This window comes from Apium graveolens, chromosome 5 (assembly GCF_009905375.1).
Source record: "Apium graveolens cultivar Ventura chromosome 5, ASM990537v1, whole genome shotgun sequence".
Taxonomy (NCBI): domain Eukaryota; kingdom Viridiplantae; phylum Streptophyta; class Magnoliopsida; order Apiales; family Apiaceae; genus Apium; species Apium graveolens.
In genome coordinates this window covers 146,741,947-146,762,596 of record NC_133651.1, presented here as the reverse complement: position 1 = coordinate 146,762,596, position 20,650 = coordinate 146,741,947, and the positions used below count along the sequence as shown (strand labels likewise).

General features: G+C 37.9%; 1 protein-coding gene and 1 non-coding gene across 2 annotated transcripts; one reads left to right on the top strand and one right to left on the bottom strand.

The window, feature by feature from the left end:
• Positions 1–2,254: 2,254 nt before the first annotated feature.
• LOC141660425 (uncharacterized) lies at positions 2,255–3,120 on the bottom strand. The gene is made up of 2 exons (XM_074467408.1): positions 3,105–3,120; positions 2,255–2,997 (listed from the first exon to the last, which is right to left on the bottom strand). Exons 1-2 carry the CDS (start codon positions 3,118–3,120, stop codon positions 2,255–2,257), a joined length of 759 nt encoding a protein of 252 aa, XP_074323509.1.
• A 10,617-nt stretch (positions 3,121–13,737) lies between these two features.
• LOC141663319 (small nucleolar RNA R71) lies at positions 13,738–13,844 on the top strand. Its single transcript, XR_012551398.1, has one exon. It is a non-coding gene; the product is annotated as a small nucleolar RNA R71 (small nucleolar RNA).
• The last annotated feature ends 6,806 nt before the right edge of the window (positions 13,845–20,650 follow it).

Here is a 20,650-nt window from a genome sequence, read left to right as displayed (position 1 = left end):
ATCATGCCTCTCATCAACTAAACTACTCATAACAAGCTCTTAATCATTCAATAATAATGCTAGGTCAAGAGACTATACCTTCCTTGAGAGTAGGAGTAAGTAATGAGCTTGGAAACAACCTTGGAAAATCCTTACTAAAGCTTTATCTAAACAAAAACACAAGATCAAAATTTCAAGTTCTTGAAAAACACTATTCACCAAGAACTTTGATGAATTGATTAGCTATGTTAAACATGGAATCTTGAGCTTAAACTTATGGCTCATCTAAGTTATGAATTATGGAAGCTAAAGAAACAAACCTCTTAAATTATGAAGGTGTGTAGCTTGATTTTTTGAAAATTTTCCTTTGCTTTTCATGGAAAAGTCGAGAGCAATAAATGGGGGAAGAAGAGAAATGAGTTTGTTTTGGTTGCTTTTGATTTTGGTGTTTGTGAAATGAATACTTGGTGGAGATTGCTTTGATAAAGTGATGACATCACTTGGATGACCTCACCTCCAAGCCACATGTCTTTCCCTTAAGACTTGATGATGTCACCTTCTCTTTTAACTACTTGTTTTAGCTTCTCTTGGAAGCTTCCTTCCCATTCTACTTGTATGTGCTTGTCCCTTGGTCGTTTATTTGTTTTACGGTTCGCTTAACTCTGTTCTCTTTCGTTGTTTGAGGGATCACATCCGGGATCTTATTACTTGGGTTCCCCTAAATCTTTCTCAATATCTTATAATCCTTTAATGATCCTCTCTTATAATCCTTGAATTAAAATCCTTTCAATCATGTTACCTTATACTCAATTCTTTCGGTATATGGTAGATTTTTCGGGAAGTGTTCTCACGATCAAAGTGTTCGAATTTGGATTCTCACGATCTTTACATACACTTATATACCACATAGAGTACTAATAATATCTCAGAAGATCAATAAAGAACCCCTACATAGTGTGGTATGAAAAGTTTTCTTATTCAGCATAATCAACAAAATCACTATTCATAAGGGTTTCAAAAATTCCAAAAATTGGGGTTATTACATTATCTAGTCGGATTGATTTAATGGGATGGTCAGGAAATTGAGCTCGGAGTTTAATTATTTGGGCAAGTAATTTGGCAAAGGCTGTATTTCGGGTTGTAAGTAGACATACATGAGCCCATCTAGTTGACGCGTCAATTAAAACCATAAAGTACCTAAATGGGCCAGAAGATGGATGAATAGGACCACAAATGTCACCTTGAATTCTTTCTAAGAATTTTGGGGACTCGGTTTGAAGCTTAACTGGGGATGGTCGGACAATCAGTTTTCCTAAGGAACATGTTGAACAATGAAGTTCATCTTGAGATATTATCTTTTGAGTTTTAAGAGGATGTCCCACAGAATTTTCAACGATACGACGCATCATAGATACTCCTGGATGACCGAGTCTTTCGTGCCAAAGGGAAAGTAGTTTTGGGTTTATGACTTTGGGGATGTTGACACTATGAGATTCAAGAACTCGTATACTCGTAACATATAATCCTGAAGAAACCGAGTGGAATTTTTCTAGGACCCTTTTATTGCCAACGGTGTTTGAGGTGATGAGAAGGTATTCTTTTTCATTCTCATTAGTAGTTTCAACGTGAAACCCGTTAAGACGGATATCTTTAAAACTCAGTAGGTTTCTAGTTGACTTGCTAGAGTATAGAGCCTCATGTATGTGTATATGTGTCTTATTTGGTAGAAGAAAACTAGCTTTCCCAAAACCTTCTATTACATTTGATGTACCCAATACCGTCCAGACATGTGAGTTGGTTTTAGTCAACTGTGAGTAGTATTTCTGACTCTGTAAAATAGTGTGTGTGGTTGCGCAGTCAACAATGCATATATCTTCCATCTCTATACATATATAAACGAAAAACATCTTTATTAAAAACAAACTGAGTACATAGAACAACAACATGAAACAAGTACATAAAATGAGTACATAAGTAAAACACAAAGAAAATAAGTAAAACATGGACAATATATATGACGTCTAGTCGTATAAGGATTAGCACCAGTGTCTATTTCATTTGAGGCCTTATTGACTGGTTCATTAACTAGATTATAATTAGCGAAGTTGGTTTCTACTCTCTTTCCATTATTCCTTTTGGATGACTTGTAGAGATCAACAAGATGTTTGGGTGTGCGACAAGTACGTTTCCAGTGCCCCTCAGATCCGCACCCATGACAGATGCCTCGGTTCTCTACTTCTTGGGGTGCCTTTCTTTTATTTTGCACTTCACGTTATCATTTCTGGTGGCCAGAGTTATAACCATCACGTTGCCACTTCAGGTGGCCAGAATGATATTGATTGTGAAACCGACCACAGAAATTTCCACGTCCACGGTTTCGTCCATAACCTCGTCCTCCTCTATGCCCTTTCCCACGTTCATTCTTCAGGAATGACGTGTTATGTACTTCAGATAACTGGGCAGAGCCTGTGGGACGTATCTGATGATTTTTCAGTAGCAACTCATTATTCTTTTCAGCCACAAGAAGGAGAGATATGAGCTCGCCATATTTCTGAAAATTACGCTCCCTATATTGTTGAGCCAGGATCACGGTGTTGGGGTGAAAGGTTGAGAGGGTCTTTTCAATCATTTCAGTATCAGTAATATTTTCACCACATAAAATTAATTTTGAGCTTATCTTGAAAAGAGCAGAATTATATTCAGCTACAGATTTGAAATCTTGTAACCGCAAATTAATCCAGTCATATCGGGCAGATGGCAAGTGAACAAGTTTTTGGTGATCAAATCTATCCTTGAGATTATTCCAAAGGGTGAGTGGATTTTTGATAGTGAGGTATTCAGATTTTAGATCTTCGTGGATGTGATGCCTAAGAAAGATAATCGCTTTTCCATTTTGTTCAACAGTTGAGATCTTTTCCGGGTCAATAGTATCTTTTAGGCCATTAGCACTAAGGTGTAATTCCGCATCAAGGACCCATGACAAATAATTATTTCTGGAAACATCCAAGGCAACAAACTCTAATAAGATATAATATGTCACATAATATTTAAACAGGCAAGTTGAAATAATAACTTTATACAAAAGTTACGACGGCATAGCCGGCCAGAAAACTTTTGATTATTACTTGACGGCAACGCCATTTTTATAGTAGTATTACTTAACGGCATAACCATCTTTATAAATTTCAATCAGTAACATAAATATGTAATAATATTTAGAAGAAAATGAGGAAAAGAAAACGTACCTCTTTTATGAAATAGTTTTGGTTGATAGGGACTCGTGGGTCAGAATAAGTCATAGCTCTTTCGAGAATAAAGCTTCAGTTGGCAGAGACTCGTGCTGATAACGTGTTATAAACCTTGACTGAAAATATTAGTTATATTTAATGTAGAGGAAGTATAGGAGAATAGAAGATGGAGAGAAAGTTGTATTATATTTCATTAGCTAAATGAGCTATTTATAGTAGTTGGTTTACAAGGCTTACTAAGTAAGTTATTCAAATCTTCTTTATTAAGTATTACACAACTTCCTCAATAAGCTTTACAAGTCTTCCTTGATAAGCTTTACAAGTCTTCCTCGATATGCTTTGAGAGTCTTCCTCGATAAGCTTTGAGAGACTTCCTTGATACACTTTGACAATCACTTTATATTTATTCAAAGATTTTAACAATGTTCTTTTAGATTATCATTTTATAGTTTACAAGGCATAAGAGTACTCCTCGAATATAGATTATCTAAAGAGTACTGGTTAGGCCCACGCTTGAGGGGGTCCCGATTTTAATCCTTTGCTTTTCTCAATAATAGGACATATCTGGTGTTGATTGTGGTGTTAAGTGATTGGGTCACGTCTGGGTCATGCAACGGATATACAAGCCACAAGGTGCCAGTCTCGACCGTTCTTCAAAGCGTATGTGCATTATCATTTTTTACAAATCTATACTTCTATATTTAAATTTTAATAACTGTAATGATGTATATTTTAATTTAACATTTATTCATTCTTATAATTGATAAAATTAAAATAAATAGTGTTACACACATGCTAATTAATAAATTGTTAAATTGATACAATCTTCTTTTTTTGTAAAAGATATAATCTTCTTATATAGCTAAACAACAATCAAAATTTATCATACTAAATTATGATCACGATATTTTTTTAGTTCTTCCTAATTCTTTTTATTCTTTTTATTATAAATTATAAATTTATTACATATTTATATAATAATATTAAAGTTATTATATAATTAGATAAATAAAATCTAAAAATTATTTAAATATTAGCGAAATCCATGCATGGCACAAAATTTAAGCTAATAGATTTAATATTACAAATTTTGGTTGATCAAAAATATATTGTTATCTATTGCGTTTATTCCATCTCATTAAATTTTTTAACTATTCATCAAAAATTATAACAGACACTGAATTTGGTGATCGGAAAGATGGTATAATAGACCCGACCATTTTTCACATTACATGAAAACACGACACGAACACTGATAGGGTATAAGTATCCCGGCTAGGGTTCAACCCTGCACTAAGGTGTACCAAGCCCAAGGGGAGCCAGGACCCAGCCAGTCTAGGAGCAAGGTAGCCTCCCAGCTAGAGTCCAACCCAGCTCTAAGGTGAGCCAGGCTCAAGGTAGGAGTCGGGTCTATCCCGACCCAGTCATAGGCCAACCCCACGACCCACCAAGGAGGAAAACACGGGGTACGGACCTGGTGTTAGGGCTAGAACACGCGTTAATATTCACGCAAGTATACGCGATCGCAAGTAATATAGAATAAATTCTAGTTCGTTCCCACAGGGATAGGTTTAGGTTAATTTCAATCAATGTATTTATGCAACACTGGTATGGTTATTATCTAATGCTAAGACGAATAACAATTTGAGGTTGTTTATACTAAGATTAACTAAGAATTATACTAAGATCACAAACTAGGAGATTAAAGAGAGTTGAATAATATATGACACAAACATGGGATTCTAACTTCATTAAATACTTCAATCAATAGCCTTTTCGTTCTTAACCTTAGCATGTAATGGTGATGACACTAATCAGATAACAGAGAACTGATAAAGGCCAACTTTCGTTGCACGAATACCGTACTACCAGACATCCACAAAAGAGATAGAAGCTGAATAGACACCATTTATATTGAGACCCTATATGCCTATAGAATTTGACAACATAACGGTTTAATGCACAAGTTATCTATCGTGATTACATAGGGCAATTAAGATGGTTAAAATTACCTACGAATCATGCATATCACATACATGAACATATGCTAGTATGGCAACTTCTAAACCCTTAAATTTACTTTCACTTCATTAAATATTAACACACTATCTTATAAGTTCGCGACACTCATAAGACGATTAAGCACAACCAAAACTAGGTTATCATACAATCACCACACACTAAGGCATGGAAACGAATTAACTAAAGATATCCATAAATAAATTCGTTAGAACCCCACTATAACGATTAGCCCATAATCAGACTCATCATCAACGTGGGTTCTGATGAAAGCATGGTATAATAAACGTAGTCTTTATATTTAAATAAAATAAAGTACGAAACAAGAGTATAGGTTCACGGATAAGAAAAATAGCATCTAAAGTTACAACTTAAAACAAAGAATCACAAGAATAAACTAGATCTTTTTCGCATTGGTTGAATTATGCTCTATGGCCTTCTTACGCCTTCTCCTTAAACTCTGGTTATGTATATATAGCAGCCCATGCAAAGTAGAAGTCCAACGGATCAAAATTCCAGAAGAAACATGATTTTCTTTTCCCGACCTAGCGCGGCCGTGCGCTTGACCAGCGCGGGTGCGCTGACATTCTGCTCTATGGGCGCGGCCGCGCGCTTCTATAGCGTGGGCGCGCCTTCTCTCTGGAGAAATTTCCGACTTCTTTCTTTTCTTGTTGGTTTGAGCTGGTCTTTTCACGAGCTTTTATTCTAGACACCATCCTAACAACATATTAGCATCAAAATAATGCTAATTCACCTGTATTCCTGATAAATGCCTGAAATGTAAAAATACTACAAAAATACATTAAAAACACCAACAACTCGAGTACAAAATAATAATTCAAAGTTTTAGGGAGCGTTATAAAGTGTCATAAATGCCACTCAACATACCCCCAAACTTGAACCGATGTTTGTCTTCAAGCATAAACAGACTCAAAGAACAAGAAATAAAAATGCATGAATGTAAACTATATGAATGCAACGATCCTCATAGAATAACTAAACCAATTAACAAGCAACATCTCAATAAATACAGTTATCCGCACAAAGATCAATCAAGCCCCACAAATTAACTTACAAGCAAAAAATGTGTGTGTGTGCAAATGCTTACAGATATACTATCGCAACTAGATCAATAATCATGATTCACCTTTCATCAAAGCAATCGCAAGGTTATAAATAGAATAAAAGCTAGACTCAAAATAACTTTTAACACTTCAATTCTTATATCAGAGTTTTACATGGATTCATGCTTCAATTCTGATAACACAAAAACAACACAAATATGCTTATTTGACCGTGTAATGAATGAGGTCCATAAAAGACTTATATAATAATACCCATGTAGCGAGCATTAGGTTAGTGGATCTCAGACTATAAAAAGCCTTAGGTCACCAGGCAAAAAGTCCCCTAAGAACTTAATAACTTGAGTATTAAAGAGGCCACTCGTTATCAATTATGCATAAACACATATTGTTTCTTCTTGTTCTCTTCTTTTTTTTTTCTCTTTTTTTCACAAATATTTGAACGAGTACGTTTCGCTCCATCTCGTTGAACCCTAGACTACTCATAAAAAATGAGTCGTACTAGCCATTTGACACATAGTCACAACAACTAGCAAGGATATCCAATTTTCTCCAATTTATAAATATCCATGTTATTTTATTATGAAGAGAATATCCTAAATTCTAAATATAAAAAGGATTAAACCTCGACAAACAAATAAACCATGACCATGATCTAACCCTCAAGCAACCTATAAGACTTAGTGAAATACAATTGTCTCTAGCATGCAAATCAACTCAATAAGACTTAACATCACTAAACACGATATCACTACATTAGCATCAATATCACAAATCAATCGGCAAAATCTTCTAAGGGATCATGTTATTATGCAAATGCATGAAACTATATGACCAAACTACCATAAACACTACAAAACTAATATTAAAAAAAAACTACTACATGGCAAACGTGCAACTATATGAACTAAACTAGCATGAATATGCAACTATATACGACTCACACAAAACACATAAATCCTTAACTACTACCCCCCAAACTTCAAATATTCACTGTCTTCGGTGAAGGTAATAACAAGGAATCATGCATACCTAATCAGAACAAGGATCATCACCCTCAAGGGGTGGAGTGTCAGAAGTGTTTGGAGGTGGATACACGGAATACTCACCGAATACTGGCCACTAGATGTCAACTCCTGTGGCTCTGAAAGCAGTCCCCAACGCCTGGGTGAGGTCATGTGCAAATCTACTATGGATGTAATGCATCGCATCCATCCTCCTAGCTAAAAGCTTATACTGCGTCGTACTCAAACCATTATTGCCCTGTGCTTCTTCCTGCTGCTGCTGCTGCTGCGATCCCGAAGGACCATCCTCCTCTCCCAACTGAGCTCTTCATGCCGCTCGACGAGCCTGCGAAGTTCCACCAGTATAAGTCTGATCCGCTGGCCTTCCACCTGGCAGATGGTCATAGTAATAACAAGCCCTTTAGAATCGGGCTTCCCACCATACCATTCAGTCATATTCAACAATATGGAACTATCAATCGGAGCACTAGGGAGCTGCAACTGCTCATGTGCGGGCCAACGGACGCCAACCGCCACACACAACTTTGTCACAATGGACGCATAGGGTATCGAACCCGTAGTACTCCCTTGCAAGAACCTCAGAATACCCTGATGGATCACCATCCCAAGATCCACATAGTCTCCCTGCAGAATACCCCACAATAAATGCGCACGCTCCACAGTAATCTCATGCACGTGAGAAGATGACATGATATTAGCATAAATAAAAGAATTCCATGCACGTGTAAACTTGTTCATGCATGAAGTAGGGAATGTGGCATACTCATTCATGCCCTTCTTGAACTTCCATTGAGTCTCAGGCACGCATAGGGTAGCAACAATCAAATCCAAGTTAAACTCCTCCGGAGTTTTCTCGTTCCAGTTCTCCTACTATTCCTTCCTCTCGGGATGCTCAATCACCCTATGAATTGCCTCAGCACTGTACTCCACCGTCATCCCCCTCACCACGGTGAAACCGTTCTTCTCTGCCTTAGCATTAGCATAAAACTCCCGCACCACACTCATGGGCACAACAACGGGTGTCTTGCAAAAAACAACCCAGCCCATCTCCAAGATCATCTCCAATAACTTACCATATTTCCCCGATGGAAGAAAACCACGATCCTTGGCTATAGGCTTCGAAAGCAGCCTCACATACTCCGCCTCAGCCTCGGAACTGCTTACTTGAGTTCGCTGTCTTTTTGGTGCCATTGAGATTGAATAAGTTTGAGAGAATAGAAGTTTATAAGAGAGATTGTGTATTTGAGAATTTTAGAAGTGATGGAGAAGTTTGTGTCTAAGTGTATTTATATATAGGAGATTGGGAGAGAATTAGTTATGAAAAAGGAGTGGGAATTGATTACGGGAATAATGGGTTTGATTTGGAGAGGGAAATTTGGGATGTGGAAGAGTAAAATTTGGGTGGGAATTGATTTTATATTAAAATTCCCGAATTTCTCTTCTTTTCTGTCTTGTAATTTTTTTCGAACACAGGGACCCAGCGCGGCCGTGCGCAACCTTGGCGTGGGTGCGCCGTGCTACTGACATTTTAGTGCGGCCGCTCCCCGCCAGGCAGCGGCCGCGCACAGTTTCTGGAATTTCAGCGCGGCTGCCCCGCTCTACAGCGAGTGCGCGCCGTGCTTCTGTAGTTGGCCCTGAAATTTTCTATTTTTCTGATTTTTTTGTGTTTTTCTCTTTTCTTTCTGCTTCCTCTACCTACTAATGTACAACAAACTTGGGTTGCCTCCGAAGAAGCGCTTGGTTTACGTCGGTAGCTTGACGTAGAATCTCGAGATCAAGTAGACAATAAAACGGCACTAACCACCTCACGATTTGCCGTATCCCCATAGTAGTGCTTCAACCTCTAACCTTTTACCTTGAATGCTTGGCCTGGATCATTCTCAAAAATCTCCACAGCTCCATGCGGAAATACAGTTTTGATTATGAAAGGCCCTGGCCATCTCAACTTCAATTTTCCAGGAAAAAGACGGAGACGGGAGTTAAATAGAACTTGTTGTCCTGACACAAATGACTTGAGCACTAGACCCCTATCGTGCCGCCTCTTGACTTTCTCCTTGTACATTTTGTTATTTTCATACGCTTGAAGCCGAAATTCGTCGAGTTCATTCAATTGAAGCATTCTCTTCTTACCAGCTGCATCCAAATCAAGGTTCACAGGAAAATGACACCCCTTACCATAAACCAGCTGAAACGGTGACATTCCTAACAGAGTCTTGTATGCTGTTCTATATGCCCAAACAGCTTCATCAAGCTTCAAAGACTAATCCTTCCTTGATGAACACACAACTTTCTCTAAAATACACTTGATCTCCCTATTAAACACCTCGGTTTGACCATTAGTCTGAGGATGGTAGGCTGTTGTAATGCGATGATTCACGTTATACCTTTGCATCATAGCAGTAAACTTGAGATTACAAAAATGCGATCCCTCATCACTGATTATGACTCTTGGAGTCCCAAATCGTGTGAATATCTGCTTATGAAGAAAATTAAGCACTACCTTCGCATTATTTGTCGGTAAAGCCTTGACTTCTACCCATTTTGACATATAATCGACCGCCAACAAGATATACTGATTATTGCAAGATGAGCAAACGACCCCATGAAGTTGATTCCACAAACATCGAAGACTTCAACCCCGAGAAGCACATTAAGAGGCATCTCATCCCTCTTGGGCATATTACTCATACGCTGGCATCGATCATACTTCAAAACAAAGTGATGCGCATCCTTAAACATTGTAGGCTAGAAGAATCCCACTTGAAGGACCCGAGCTTCTGTGTTCTCTCCACTAAAGTGGCCTCCATAAAAAGTCGAATGATAGTCTCGCAAGATTCCCCCCGTTTCTCTATACGGAATACATCTCCTGATGATTTGGTCAGCTCCTTGCCTAAAGAGATATGGTTCATCCCACATGTACCACTTCACCTCAAGAAGAAACTTCTTCCTTTGAGCGTACGAAAAGTCTGGAGGCATGATATTACTCATAAGGTAGTTCACAATGTCTGCAAACCACATTTCTTCCTCTTGCACTCAAACCAGCTGCTCATCGGGAAAAGACTTATTTATCAATGTCTTATCCTATGAAGTTGCACTTAGATCTTCCAAATGTGAGAGATGATCAGCAACTTGATTCTCAGTATCTTTTCTATCCTTGATCTCTAATTCAAACTCCTGAAGAAAAAGAACCCGTCTAATAAATCTAGGCTTCGAGTCCTTCGAGACGAGATATCGAATTACTGCGTGATCAGTGAAAACTGTCACCTTCGTCCCAAACAAATAAGATCGAAACTTCTCAAAACCGCAGATGATAGCCAGAAGTTCTTTCTCATTAGTAGTATAATTCAGTTGAGCACCATTTAGGGTCTTACTAGCATAGTATACCACATGAAATATGTTGTTCTTTCTCTTCCCAAGAACTGCTCCAACTGCATAGTCACTTGCATCGCACATCATCTCAAAAGGTTCATTCCAATCAGGTGCAGTAATGACATGTGCTGTTATTAAACTCTTCTTTAAGAACTCAAAAGCCACTAGGCACTCATCATCAAACTTGAACAGGACATCCTTCTCTAGAAGATTGCACAAAGGTTTAGAAATTTTTGAAAAGTCCTTGATGAACCGCCTATAAAAACCCGCACGTCCAAGAAAGCTGCGAACTCCCTTAACAGAAATTGGTGGGGGAAGATTTTCAATGACCCCCACCTTGGCCTTGTCCACCTTAAGACCCTTACTAGAGACCTTGTGACCAAGAATAATGCCTTCTCGTACCATAAAGTGACATTTCTCCCAGTTGAAAACCAAATTGGTCTCAACATGCCTTTTAAGAACGTCGCCAAGATTCTACAAGCACTCATCAAATCAATCACTGAACACAGAGAAGTCATCCATGAACACCTCCATATTCTGACCAATCATGTCAGAGAAGATAGCCATCATGCATCTCTGAAATGTGGCCCGTGCCCCACACAACCCAAAAGAAACTCTTCTAAAGGCGAAAGTACCAAATGGACAAGTGAAAGTAGTCTTTTCCTGATCTTCCGGAGCAATGCAAATCTGATTATAGCCCGAATAGCCATCCAGAAGATAGTAGTACTCATGCCCATCCAATATGTCAAGCATCTGATCAATAAACGGTAGAGGGAAGTGATCCTTTCTCGTGCCCTTGTTCAGCTTCCTGTAATCCATGCAAACTCTCCACCCCGTGACTGTTAGAGTAGGAATGAGCTCATTCTTCTCATTAGAACCAACGGTGATACCTCCTTTCTTCGGCACACACTGAACTGGACTCACCCAGGAACTGTCAGAAATGGGATAGATGATCCCTGCATCATCCATTTGAGAATTTCCTTCTTCACAACTTCTTTCATGATCAGATTGAGCTTCTTTGTTGCTCAACAGTAGGCTTAATACCTTCCTCTTGCAGAATTTTATGCATACAATAAGAAGGGATGATTCCCTTAATATCTGCTATCATCCATCTAATTTCCAATTTGAACTCTCTCAGAATTCTTAAGAGCTTTTCCTCATCACTACCTGAAAGGTCGGATGCAATAATAACAGGCGAAGTAGGAGCTTCCTCAATAGATGGCTTGAGGCGCTTGGGAGATTTGTTCAGCTCCTCCATTCCAAGAGATTCAAAAGGCATTTCCATCTTCCTCTTCCAGGGAAAAGCATTCAGATATTGCAATTGCTCATCACCTTCATCATCTTCACTATCAAAGTTCCCCAACAAGGCCTTTTCTAAGGCATCAGACCTTAGCAATAGATCAAGATCTGAAGTAACCACAAAATCGACCAACTCCACCTTTAAGCACTCCTCATTTTCCATAGGGAATTTCATGGCATTGAACACATTAAAAGTTACATCCTGATCCAGCACTAGCATGGTGAGCTCACCATTCTACACATCTATCAAGGTTCGGCCAGTAGCCAAGAAAGGTCTTCCCAAGATTATGGGAATCTTCTTGTCCTCAAAATCAAGAATTACAAAATCAGCAGGAAAGATGAGGTTATCCACCTTGACAAAAAAATCCTCAACAATGCCTCGTGGATAAGTAATAGAACGGTCGGCCAACTGTAGAGTCATATAAGTAGGTTTTGGATCAGGTAAGTCCAACTTCTTGAAGATTGATAAAGGCATCATATTGATGCTAGCTCCCAAGTCTCATAAGCATTTGTCAAATGATACTTTTCCAATGGTGCAAGGAATAATGAAGCTTCCAGGATCTTTAAGCTTCGGAGGCAACTTCTGTTACAGCATAACACTGCATTCCTCCGTGAGAGCAACTATCTCTAAGTCATCAAGCTTCACTTTTCGAGAAAGCATACCTTTCATAAACTTCGTATAACTAGGCATTTGTTCAAGAGCTTCAACAAAAGGTATGTTGATATGAAGTTTCTTGAACACCTCCAGAAACTTCTCAAACTGCTTATCCAGCTTTTTCTTCTACAACCTCTTAGGAAATGGAGGTGGAGGATAGATCTGTTTCTCCCCTGTATTACCCTCAGGAGGAGTGTGTTCAACAGTAGTCTTCCTTGGTTCCACTTCGGCATCCTTCTGCACTTCTTCCTCAACTACAGATTCTTATCCGAAACTTGAGAGTGTTCGGGATTTGCAACCTTCCCAGACCTCAATGTAATTGCCTTTACCTGCTCCTTAGCTTCCCTCTTTACTGGTACTTCAGTGTCACTAGGGAGTGTACTAGGTTGACGATTTAGGAAGGCATTGGCAATTTGTCCAATTTGATTTTTCAAGGTTTTGATAGAAACCTCTTGGCTCTTGCACATGAGCCTCAACTCTTTCAATTCAGATTTTTCATTAGACTGTTGCAGCTGGAGTTGTTGTCTTGGTGCATATTACGGTTGCTATAAACCAGGGGGTTGTACTGCTTTGCTGGATACTGCTGATAAGGCTGTTGAACTGCATTCTGAGTGTTGCTCCAACTAAAGTTAGGATGATTACAGTTGTTAGGATGATAGGTGGATGGCATAGGTTGTAGTGACCTCTGAAAGTTGTTCACGAATTGAGCTGATTCACTAGAAATGGCACACTGATTAGTCTCATGGGCACCAGCACAAAACTCACAGACACTAGTGATCTAGTTAACTCCATAATTAAACAGAGAATCCACCTTCATTGTCAAAGCCTTAAGTTGAGCAGCTATAGTAGTAGCTGCATCCAATTCCAGAATTCCTGCTACCTTACCCTCAGATAGTCTCTGAGTAGGATTCTGGTATTCATTAGCAGCCATCAGTTCAATCAATTTATAAGCTTCATCGTAGCTTTTAGCCCACAAGGCTCCTCTTGATGCTGCATCAAGCACGGGTCTAGAAGTAGCACCCAAACCATTATAGAAACAGTTAATAATCATCCAGTCAGGAATCCCATGATGAGGAAACTTCCTAAGCATCTCCTTATATCGATCCCAAGCCTCACATAAGGATTCTCCAGATTGCTGAGCAAATTGAGTGAGTGCATTTCTGATTGCAGTAGTCTTCGTAATAGGAAAGAATTTAGTTAAGAACTTTTGGTGCTAGATCCTCCCATTTGGTGATAGACCCTAGTGGTAGAGAATGTAACCAACACTTAGCTTTATCCCGCAGAGAGAATGGGAAAAGCCTCAACTTAATAGCATCTTCAGAAACTCCATTGAACTTGAAAGTGTCGCAGATCTCGATGAAATCTCTGATGTGCATGTTGGGAGCTTCTGTCGGATAACCCCCAAACTGAACTGCGTTCTGTATCATCTGAATCATGCTCGACTTGATCTCAAAGGTATTAGCCGAGATGGCTGGTCGTACAATGCTAGACTGAATATCATTGATCTCCGGTTGAGAGTAGTCCATCAAAGCCTTTGGATTCGCTTCTGGTTCTCCCATTGTAATAAGATCCTCTTCTTCTTTCTCAACTAAGATCTCTTCTTCAACTTTCTCTCGAGTACAACTTCTTCCTCAGCTTGATCCAGTGTTCTCTTACGAGAGCGAAAATGCGTATGCATACACGCTCGCTAGATTACCTGAAACACGACAAGGAATTAAGTAAGTAACAATGTCCGAGTCACTAAACTTTAACGACCAATGATGATAAACACATAAACTAAAAATTAGCACCGATCACCCCGGCATCGGCGCCAAAAACTTGTTAGGGCTGAAACACGCGCTAATATTCACTCAAGTATACGTGATCGCAAGTAATATAGAATAAATTCTATTTCGTTCCCACAAGGATATGTTTAGGTTAATTTCAATCAACGTATTTATGCAACACTAGTATAGTTATTATCCAATACTAAGATGAATAACAATTTGAGGTTGTTCATACTAAGATTAACTAAGAATTATACTAAGATCACAAACTAGGAGATTAAAGAGAGTTGAATAATATATGACACAAACATGGGATTCCAACTTCATTAAATACTTCATTCAATAGCCTTTTCATTCTTAACCTTAGCATGTAATAGTGATGACACTAATCAGATAACACGAAATTGATAAACGCCAACTTTCGTTGCACGAATACTGTACTACCAGACATCCACAAAAGAGATAGAAGCTGATTAGACACCAATTATATTGAGACCCTATATGTCTATAGAATTTGACAACATAATAGTTTAATGCACAAGTTATCTATCATGATTACATAAAGCAAGTAAGATGGTTAAAATTACCTATGAATCATGCATATCACATACATGAACCTATGCTAGTATGGAAAGTTCTAAACCCTTAAATTCACTTTCGCTTCATTAAAGATTAACACTATCTTATAAGTTTACGATGCTCATCAGACAAATAAGCTCAACTAGAACTAGGTTATCATACAATCACCACACACTAAGGCATCGAAACGAATTAACTAAAGAAATCCATAAATAAATCCGTTAGAACCCCACGATAACAATTAGCCCATAATCGGACTCATCATCAATGTGAGTTCCGATGAAAGCATGGTATAATAAATGTAGTCTTTATATTTAAATAAAACCAAGTACGAAACAAGAATATATGTTCACGAATAAGAAATAGCATCCAAAGTTACAACTTAAAACAAAGAATCACAAGAACAAACTAGATCTTCTTCGCCTTGGTTGAATTGTGCTCTATGGTCTTCTTATGCCTTCTCCTTAAGCTCTGGCACGTCTTGTTATAAAAAACGAGCATAAGCTATGTATATATAGCAGCCCATGCAAAGTAGAAGTCCAACGGATCAAAATTCCAGAAGAAATATGATTTTCTTTTCCCGACCTAGTGCGGCCGCGCGCTTGACCAGCGCGGGCGCGCTGACATTTTGCTCTTTGGGCGCGGCCGCGCGCTACTACAGTGCGGGCGCTTCGTCTCTCTGGAGAAATTTCTGACTTCTTTATTTCTTGTTGGTTCAAGCTGGTCTTTTCATGAGCTTTTATTTTAGACACCATCCTAACACCATATTAGCATCAAAATAATGCTAATTCACCTGTATTCCTGATAAATGCTTGAAATGCAAAAACACTACAAAAACACGTTAAAAACACCAACAAATCGAGTACAAAACATTAATTCAAAGCTTTACAGAGCATTATAAAGTGTCATAAATGCCACTCAACACCTGGGCACGTGAACAGCTGTCAACAACCAACAATTGAGACAAGCAGAACATGCGTCAGTACACCTTCGGTACATCCTAAGATTGTTCCTGCCTAGATTTGTGTATGAAATCCATTTAAGCAAGGAATACTTCACCCCCAGCAACGAACGGTCCTGATCTAAAGGTACCAAACCCTAAACCCTACCTTTGGGCTATATATACCCCAAGGGTAAGGGATTTAAGGGTTATGATGTCTTACACACGAATATACACACACAACCACCTTACATTCCTATCTATCTTCATCTTCCAAAATCGAGTTCCTTCTCTCACGCCGGAGGCATTATGGAGCTTAAACCCCCTAGTGTTATTTTGCAGATACCCAACGACAGCTACACCACAACTGCAAGAAGGGTCCCGGAGCGGCATCGGATGAATCAGCCCGCATACCGGATTTATCATTTGGCGCTAGAAGGAGGAGTCGAACCTCCGTCCTTGGGTCTTGGTACCCCTGGACTTATCTTCATCAGCAAACTCTTGAAATAAGCAATTTCTTTAATCTGTAAGAACTAAAATAACCTTGCTCTGTCATAACTATGAATGTTTTTTATTTAAGCCACGTTTGTGTGCGCTCGTCAGTTTAGGACACATTTGTGTGAGCTTAGTTTTATTTATTTAAGCCACTTTTGTGTGTGTTATAGATAAATATGATTGTTTTGGAACCCATATTTGCTTTATTTTACTTATTGTCTTCGTGGTTTAAACCCAGTTGTAGTTATTCTACAATATTGTTAACCAAATCCAACAAGCTTGTTAGTTATTGTGTTGGGTGATTTTGGCTTCTGCTGAAAAGCAACCCCAGATCTATATTGTAAGCTTGAAATCTTGGTCAGTTGTTATTGGTACTCTTGAGACAATGGTTAGAGCAGGCAAGAGTACGGTTGAAAAACCCTCTGCAAGCACACAGGTCCGGGACCAGGATTAGTCATAGGAACTGGACCCGGGAGCAAACCGAGACACTCTCCAAGAGTAACCACTAACCCATACACTGGTATTGGAGCGAGTAGTACCGGCCCGAGATGTTAAAAACCTCATTGAGCTAAATCAATACAAGTATACCAATGCCCCGATCGCGGAAGAGCACATGGCCAACCTAACTAGTGATGAGTTGGCTGAAATAATCCGACTTTTCAGGGAAGAGCAGATCTGGGCCCAGGAAGAAGCTGAACAAGAAGATGACCCGGAAGAGTCCAGGGACTCTCAACAGTCCCGACCCAATGTCTTTGACCGAATCGGGGGCAAAGGAAAGAAGAATCAGAAAGCTCAAAGTATGAAAAAGAAACAGAAGCAACCAGGAAAAAGAGGTTAGAGAAAGTAAGGGAACAAATCTGAAGAAAAGGGGAGGAAAAGCTTAAGCTTAATATTCAGAAAATAATGCAACTAGAAGTGGAGAATTTATTGGCCAAGTCCAGGACCAAAAGGATCCGGAGAGACCCGACCCCTGAGGTTATTTCTGATGATGATGAGGGTCAACATGAGCTCAAGGATATGATTTATGAACTACAAAGAAAGATGGAGAGGGACTATGGAATGGAAGTCGGGGAAACTCTGACACCCTTTAGTCATTCCCTAGAGGCTATTCCCTGGAAAAGAGGCCTCGAGCACTATAATTTTAACTCATTCGACGGGCTGGGAGATCTGGAAGAACACTTGAATTATTTTGAATAGATAGCCCAAATATACTATTATAATGACTTAACCAAATCCAGATTCTTCACATTAACTCTCAAGGGAGGGGCCCAGAGGTGGTTCAGTCGGATTCCCTCCCAAAGCATCCATGGCTGGAAAGCGTTCCGGGGAGCATTCCTCAGGAGGTTCTGGGCCAGCAAGAGACATGAACTACACATGTGTTGTAATATCCGGGACATCGTGTGTAATTATTTTATGATTATTATGTGAATTATCTGATGATTGATAATAATATTTGGATGTTTATATATGATACGATATGAGTGTGTTAATTTTATTATGACCAGAATAAAATATAGATAATTAAGGTATCTTTCTGGTAATTTTTGGATCGTTATATGATTTTATAATGATTTATAAATTTAATAATTATTTTCGGAAAAATCACCGGGAATCGTCCAACCTCAACGGTTTTTATGTTTTTACAACCCGAAATTCTTCCGAAATCTCCTTCCTAACCTAATATGATAATTCCAGATATTTTCAGTGTTTTGACTTTTTCGATCCGAATTATGGTTTGGCCCATATGCGTCCCGGCGTACAATTTTCAATACAATAATCATTTCGATAAAGCAACAAAATCCGTATCCTCAAAAGATGGGATAATATTAGATTATTTTCGTATAACGTGTTTTATAAGAAGCCCGGTTTGGATAATTATCCAATACGGGTATCAAATCGGATCGTTTTTGCAATTACTTAGCGGCTAAGTAACTAATTTATCGATCCAAAACGATCCAACACGATCCAATATTCTATAAATATAAATAGCCCTTTTATTATTTCATGTTAGTCGTATAATCACAATCAGTCAGTTAAAACTATTAATTCACAGAGAAAAACCCCAAAAAATGCTGCATTCTTCAAAATCAATCGCACATACGAAGGCGTTATCGAACTCCGATTCGGGCGTGCAATATATCAAAACGAAGCTCTCGAAAAACTCTTTCTGAATCAATCATCTATTCTAGTGTAGAAATCAAGGTATTTTTCCTATTTAATTATTTTATTTCAAATTACTTATGGATTAAATTAGGAATTTTTGTTCTTGATGTTTTTGATATGATTTGATGGCATAATCATGTAGCTCTTTTCTTCCTGGTCATTTTGGTATATTATATGTCAATTTGGAGTTCAATAACATGTCCAAATTGTTGTTTGATTCTAGAAAATTGAATTTAGGGTGTATGTTCTTGAATAATTTCAATTGAAAATTGGGAACTTTTAACCTGTTGATTCTGGGTATAATTGGTTAGTATTAGCTTGTAGATCACTTAAAAACAATTAGAATGGTGTGTGCTAAATCAACAGAGGATGCTCGGAAGCTGCTCGCCGGAAAAACGCTCGTAACGACGTAGGAAAACTTCAGCGAGGTTTTCCGGCCAAACCACGAGTTGTTTGTTCAGGTTGATAGCAGAAACGGACTCTTGGCAAGAAACACAACCCATCTGCTCGGTTTTAAGCAGTTCTGGGAAGGGGAGGACGACGGTCGACGGTGTCCACGTCACCGTCACCGCCAGGTCGTCAGAGAAGACGACCAAATATCAATTTGGCCCCCGAACTTTTGTTCGAATTACAAATTCAGTATTTTAGTTTTAAAAGTTTGCGAAAACCAGATTAATGTTTTTTTTATTTTCAAAAACAATATTCTGTTATTTTTAAAAATCAGAAAATATAAATTTAATACTTTTAAATTCAGAAAATTCTTTTTAATTATTTATTTACTTAAAAATAAATATGAATTATTTTATTAATTAATTTTAATTAGTTTTTAATTATTTTAGTTAATCGATTAATTTAATATTAATTGATTAATTAATTGAATTAATGATTAATTAATTTTAATTGATTTAATAATTAGATTTAATTATTTATTTTGATTTAAAAATCCTGAAAAATAGTTTTGAGCTTTAAAATATTATTTAAAATTATTTTCAAGGCTCGATAATTATAATAAAATTATTTTAAAATCAGATTCGGATGTTCGAACCCTATTATTTAATTATAAATTAATTCGGAGACCCGTTTTAATTCCGAAAAATGTTTAAAAATTCGTATTAAATACCTGAAAAATTAATTTAACCCCGAATCTTCTTTGAAAAATTATTTGAATTGAATATCTTACGTGCTACATGTTATATGTGATCTGATTGATGCATAATATGACTGTACGTGCATTGTTTGACTATTTTATTCATAACTTTCTATCCGTACATCGGATTTGGGTGAAACGAAGGGTAGTTAGAAGCTTGTAATGAATAAAACGAGATGAGAAGTAGTATTGATAAGTAAATATGATGTTTAAAAAAGGAAGAAAGGCATAGAAGGTGAAAGCAAGTGGTTAGTGAGTGGAAATCCATTGACGAGAGCAAGTAGAGTAAAAGCGAATTGACAAGGCAGGTTGTTAGTCGCTAAACACGCGCTAATAATATACGCAAGTATACGCGTTCGCAAGTAGTATAAGATATAAATCAGATTCGTTCCCACAGAGACTGGCTTTGGATAACTAATTAATTTATGCACTTAAGCAACAATGTATGGTTATTATTCATTGCTAAGACGATAATAAATTGAGGTTGTTTATAACTAAGAATTAAACTAACAACTATAACTAAGAGACTAAAAATAATTGAATTAATATATATGACAAACATAGGATTCTAACTTCATTAAATACTTCATTCAATAGCCTTATTGTTCTTAACCTTAGCATACAATTGTAATGACACTAATCAGATAATACGAAACTGCTAAACGCCAACTTTCGTTGCACGAATAACATACTATCAGACATCCACAAAAGAGATAGAAGCTGAATAGACACCAATTATATTGAGACCCTATATGTCTATAGAATTTGACAACATAACGGTTTAAAGCACAAGTTATCTATCATGATTACACAGGGCAAGTATGATGGTTAAAATTACCTATGAATCATGCATAACAATAACACATGAACTTATGCTAGCATGG